The sequence below is a fragment of the Solenopsis invicta genome, chromosome 14 (genome assembly GCF_016802725.1).
Source record: "Solenopsis invicta isolate M01_SB chromosome 14, UNIL_Sinv_3.0, whole genome shotgun sequence".
NCBI classification, from domain to species: domain Eukaryota; kingdom Metazoa; phylum Arthropoda; class Insecta; order Hymenoptera; family Formicidae; genus Solenopsis; species Solenopsis invicta.
Genome location: NC_052677.1, coordinates 870,075 through 876,499, shown reverse-complemented (window position 1 = coordinate 876,499; position 6,425 = coordinate 870,075). Strand labels below are relative to the sequence as shown.

The 6,425-nt window shown below is 50.9% G+C and overlaps 1 protein-coding gene across 1 annotated transcript; it reads left to right on the top strand.

Moving 5' to 3' along the window:
• The first annotated feature begins 637 nt into the window (after window positions 1-637).
• Window positions 638-5,575, top strand: LOC113003833. Its single transcript, XM_026135027.2, has one exon. The coding sequence runs from the start codon at window positions 638-640 to the stop codon at window positions 5,573-5,575; it is 4,938 nt and encodes a 1,645-aa protein (XP_025990812.2).
• The last annotated feature ends 850 nt before the right edge of the window (window positions 5,576-6,425 follow it).

Here is a 6,425-nt window from a genome sequence, read left to right as displayed (position 1 = left end):
GGTGATAGAAATTAAGAAACCGCGAGTGACTAACGAACTTCGTGCCAGGATTGCTCGAGCACAGCGAAATACTCGCGGTTTACGTGATTATTACGACGGAAACATAAAGCAGGCGTAGCAGGATTGAAAGAATTTTGTAGGATTTATCGTTGTTTGGAGTCACAATCTAAGTGCAACGAGACCTCAGTGATCCAGTGTGCACTGTCATGTATAATAAAGACGACTAAGACTCAAACTTATACCAATTCGTCGAAATTTATCAAGATCACCTGCTCCTACACTAATCCCGCTTTCTCGCTTTCACGTTCGCACTTCGCAGACGCTCTCGCTCTCTCACATGCATGACTCCCGTCTTTCACACGCTCCTCCGAAAACAGTCGCACTCTCGCGGGGCGGGCATTTCGTTTCGTCACACCAGATATCAAGCTCAGTTCAACTCATTTCGCCTCGAATGCCACGCGCTCTCTCTGAGTGACACCGGCGCTCTGTTCAACGTGTTCGCTCTTGAACATAAAATTGTGGTCCTTCGAGCCGGATTCGTGGTGATTCAGTGGAGAATTCTCGAGTGGCCTGGTCGACGGCAGAGACGAAAGACGACCGCAACCGTGCATTCTGAAGCAACATCGAGGACGACAACATGAACGAACTTCTCGACCAGCAAATAACCGCCCTTCAAACAATAGGAAGTTCGCTATCTAACTTCAAGAAGATACGAAAAAACAACTACACGCCGGCCATGATCCGACAGCGGATGACAACGCTAAAGGACACTTGGGCGACATGCCTCGCCAGGCATGCCCGATTGCTACAAACCGTCCCGGAAGAAAACCGAGCCACCCTAACGTACTTCAGGGAATTGCAGCTCGAGCTAAACCAGGAGGTCTACGAAACCACGCTCGATTACATGGCCACCTGCCTCGAGGAACTGGAGCCACCAGTACCAGCATCATCGTCACCATTACATTCGATAAGTACATTCGAAAAAGCGTCCTTTTCCTTGAATCATCTTCCTCCGATCAGGCTTCCCCCGTTTTCCGGGAATCTTGATGAATGGGAGAATTTCCGAGATCGATTCACGTCTCTCATCATACAGAACAATGACCTCACTGCATTCTCAAGGATGCATTTTCTTGCATCCAGTCTTAGCGGTCGTGCGCTTGACACGATAAAGTCAATTCAAGTCACCGCGGCTAACTTTGAAATAGCGTGGAAAACGCTGGTGTCACGCTACGATAATACGCGACGGCTCGTCGAAGTACACGCATCCGCGCTCTTCAACCTTCCGTCGGTCGGTCGCGAGTCCGCGCTCGAATTGAACGAACTTCGTGACAGAGCCAATCGGTCAATCGCGTCATTGAGAAACTTGAATCGATCTAATGACGAGATACTCAGTGACTTGCTGGTGTACAGCGTGACTCAACGACTCGATCACGCAACCAGGAAGGCGTGGAGGCTTAAAACGGGCGACGACGCGAGCGTTCCGACATACGAAGCCCTTGACAAGTTCCTTGAGACGCGTGTTCGCGCTCTTGAGGAATTGACCCCTCAAGGTTCTTCGAAGCACGCCCGTACAGCCAGAGTAACGAGCGCGTCTGCAACCGCTTCGAGTCCAGCGTGCCCCCTCTGTGCCGCGTCTCATTTCATTAATCGGTGTCCGCAATTTTTAAAGAAGACGCCGACTCAAAGAATGGAAGTCATTAAACAAGCAAACAGATGCCTCAACTGCTTGAGTTACAAACACGCTGCTCAAGCGTGTCCCAGCCGATATTCATGCCGTACATGGCAAAATAGACATCATTCCATGCTTCATAATGACTCGGCCTCTCCTTCCTCAAATGCGACTAGTTTAAGTTTAACGACCAACTCAGACATCTCCGCCGAAAATAAAAACAACGATCACGTTTCCGCTCTATGCTCAACTCTGCCGTTCGCTGCGCGAAAGCGCGTATTGCTCGCGACCGCGCGCGTTAATGTAATATCTCCGGCGAATCGCAAGCTCGCGGTACGAGCACTCCTTGATCAAGGCTCCGAAATCACATTCATAAGTGAACGTCTCACGCAAACGCTCCGGTTGCGCCGCTTCAGCATGCCTCTCGAAATCTCTGCCGTCGGTGGAGTAAATATCGGTAAAAGCCGTTACGCCGCTCAGATTCAGGTCGCTCCGATCAACGGATCAGCATCGGCGCTCGCGACAACGGCGTCAATTCTAAAGTCATTAACGAAATATTCGCCATCACAACCGCGAAATCATCATGAGTGGACTCATCTAGCTCATCTCGCGCTCGCTGATCCGACTCCCTTTAGCGCCGAACCTATTGATGCGATAATCGGAGCGGACCTCTATAGCGAAATGCTTCTCGACAAAGTAATTAAAGGCGCACCTGGTCAACCAGCTGCGCAAGCAACTATCTTTGGATGGATATTGTCAGGTCCAACCTCCGATCCCGCTCCTCCGGGTCACGTGATCAGCGTTCGGCATTGCGCCAGTACTGACACTCTGGATCGCGACATCCGGCGATTCTGGGAGATAGAGGAAGTTTCGCGTAAACCGCCGCTCACACCGGAAGAGCAGCAATGCGAGGATCATTTCGCCAACACGCATTCTCGCGGCCCTGATGGACGATATATTGTACGGTTGCCGTTTAAGCGTGGCCCTCCGATCGAAATTGGCAACTCACGAGCCACCGCGGAACGGTTACTCAGAGCGCTTCATCGTCGTCTTTCGGTGCGACCCGAATTGAAAATCGAGTACTCACAATTTTTGTGCGATTATGAATCGTTGAATCACATGCACCGGGTGACAGAAGCGAACGACTCATCTCAAACCGTGTATATACCGCATCACGCCGTTATTCGGGATGGCAGCGCGACGACGCACCTTAGAGTAGTTTTCAACGCGTCATGTCAAACTTCCAACGCAACCTCGCTCAACGACCATCTCCTCGCAGGCCCAAAATTGCAAGCAGACTTGTCGGCTGTCATCCTACGTTGGCGGCTATTTCGATACGTTTACGCGGCTGATATCACAAAAATGTATCGGCAGATTCAAATCGATCCGCGAGATATCGATTACCAACGTATTCTTTGGAACCCTGAACCCAACAATCCTGTGCTAACATATCGGCTCTCGACCGTCACGTACGGCACCGCGTGCGCTCCTTTTCTAGCTCTGCGCGTGATACGACAGCTGGTTGCGGACGACGGCGCCGCGTTTCCACTCGCCGCGTCGGTATTATCCGAAAACGTATACGTGGATGATGTCCTGTTCGGCGCCGAAAGCGTGCCGCGCCTAAAGCAGATTCGCACTCAAGTCTGTTCACTGCTGCGACAAGGCAAGTTCGAACTAAGAAAGTGGTCGAGCAATTCAGCGGAGCTGCTGGACGATATCAGCGTTGAAGATCACGGCATCGCGTGCGACAAAACGTTGCAATCCGACGAAAGCCTAAAGATCTTGGGCATCATCTGGAGTCCATCCACTGATGTATTTCAATTTAAAGTCTCTTTTGATTCGGCTCCGTCTACAACCAAACGATCAATTCTATCCACCATCTCAAAGCTCTTTGACCCTCTCGGGTGGAGCACACCAGTCACAGTCACAGCAAAAATGTTTATTCAAACATTGTGGCAATCTAAACTTGACTGGGACGATGTTCTCCCTCCCGATCTCTTAATTCAATGGGAGCGTATTCAATTTTCCCTCTCAGAGCTACACGGACTTTCATTGCCTCGCTGGGTTCAGCACGAAGCTCAAACTGAGCAATGCGAATTGCACGGCTTCGCCGACGCATCCGCGCAAGCATATGCTGCTGTGGTCTACCTCAGGCTGGTGTCTAAGTCCGGCGTCGTGACCACTCAGCTGCTTATCGGGAAATCTAAAGTCGCGCCGCTGACTCCTCTCAGTATCCCGAGACTCGAACTACAAGCCGCAGTGCTACTCACTCGTTTATTAGTATTCGTCAGAACAACTCTCTCTCTCTCAACTGCTCCATGTTATTGCTGGACAGACTCTACCGTGGTCCTTGCGTGGGTGACCCAACACCCCTCCAGATGGAAGACGTTCGTCGCGAATCGCGTATCCGAAGTTCAAACGCGAATTCCGAACGCCTCATGGAGACACGTGACAACCGATGATAATCCCGCCGATTGCGCGTCTCGCGGAATCCCGGGTCATTCGCTCTCGTCACATCCGCTCTGGTGGTCAGGACCACCGTGGCTTCGGCACCTCGCAGCGGAGTGGCCGCAGCCAATCCACTCGACTCACCTCGATACACCGTTCGAAAGCAAAAATGAAACAGTTTCGGTTTTTGTCGCGTGTCAAAATTCGTGGGAATTAGCAACGCGATATTCTTCATGGCCTCGTCTCATTCGAATTACAGCATACATAATGCGATTCGTGACAAGAACGCGACGGAAACCCGATGTTCACGATAGCGTCGAGCAATATAAGGCGGCGATTCATGCTCGCGAATGTCAAATCGCAACGGAGTTTTGGCTCCGATACATTCAAGCACAGCTTTTCCCTCACGAACGAAAGGCTCTGCTAAATGATCAACCAGTCGCGTCTAAAAGCCCACTGGCCTCGCTCAATCCGTTTCTGGACCATGCCAAAATAATTCGTGTTGGCGGGCGGCTGGCACACGCTACCATCGCGTTCACCGCAAAACACCCCATAATTTTAGCCGCGCATCCTATCGTTCAGCTATTGATTCATCACATTCACATTAAAACCATGCACGCCGGTCTTCAACTCACGCTTGCGACTCTCCGACGCGACTACTGGGTCTTACGAGCGAGACCGATCACCAAAACCGTAATTCATCGTTGCGTTATCTGCACTCGGGAGCGAGCAACGATTCCAATGCAACTGATGGGAAATTTGCCAAAGGTCCGCGTCAATTCTCCAGAGCGTGCGTTTGTGCATTGCGGAGTGGATTATGCCGGACCAGTTCTAACGCGTTCAATGGCCGGGCGCGGAAGGACGTCACGCAAGGCGTACATTGCCATATTTATCTGCATGGCCACTCGAGCCATTCACCTCGAGCTCGTCGACGGCTACTCAACGGCGGCATTCCTCGGAGCCTTCTCCAGATTCTGCTCGCGACGCGGTCTTCCTACGTCCGTCTACTCAGATAACGGCACGACATTCGTGGGCGCCGATCGCGAGCTCACCGCCGCATTTCGATCGGCATTGCGAGACCCGAGTTTTTTTAATAAAACAGCCGCTGACAGCATTTCCTGGCACTTCATTCCCCCTTCGGCTCCGCATTTTGGCGGTATCTGGGAAGCCGGAGTTCGAAGTGTCAAGCACCATCTCCGGCGAGTCATAGGGTCTCATACTCTTACATATGAAGAATTCTCTACCGTACTGTGCAATGTCGAGGCTTGTCTAAATTCGCGGCCTCTAGCCCCTCTCAGCGACGATGCAACTGACTACGACCCGCTAACCCCGGGTCATTTTTTAATTGGCTCCGCAATTACGGCCGCTCCCGAGCCCTCCATATTTGAAGTGCGAGAAAACCGACTTACGCGCTGGCAGCTCGTGCGGCAGCTTACAGAGCGCTTTTGGAGGCGGTGACATGACGATTACGTTAATACGCTACAGCAGCGCGGAAAATGGAAGCGAGTTGAAAAGGCCGAGATTCGAGTTGGACAAATTGTACTCTTGCGAAATGCGCTCCTTCCCCCATGTAAATGGGAACTCGCGAAAGTAACGCAATGTCACCCGGGCGCCGATGGTTTGACACGCGTCGTCACTGTAAAAACCGCCTCTTCAGAATATAAACGTCCGTTAACGAAAATATGTATGCTCCCAATCGATCTTGAACAATCGGACACCACGGCGGAATAGCGTCTAAATTTCTAATGGATATTTGTAAAACGATGTGTGATTGACATTCCGACCGCCTCTGTAAATCAATGTAGACCTTAAGTTTTCTTTTCCTTTCTTTTTTTTTCTTCTTCATTTCGAAACGACGGTTTCGAGGCGGACGGTATGTTAAGGATCGTACACTATGCGATCATGTATCATTTATATATAGTTCTCGTGCACGTTGATGATGTGGTATCGCACACGCTCGATCCACGCGTTTTGCTCTCTAACAGCACGCCTCGGTGATCGCCGATGAATATTATTGTAAGAGTTGCCTATTTGTATAATGTTTGATATTATGCTGAGGTCGGCATTCCTCGATAAATTCAGGCAGGCGTACTCGTGTTCGACAGCCGCTCGTTCGCATGATTTACGCGACAACAAGCGCGAATACTTTTCTCACGTGATTCCCGCGTGGACATTACAAGCCCATACGCTATTCCCTCTCCCTTAAGGACAGATTCGGGAACGCCGCAGCTTTTCGATAGCTGCCGATATCCAGATTCGGTCGAGACTTCATGCGAGCGAGACGCACGAGCGATTGAGTAGTGATTTC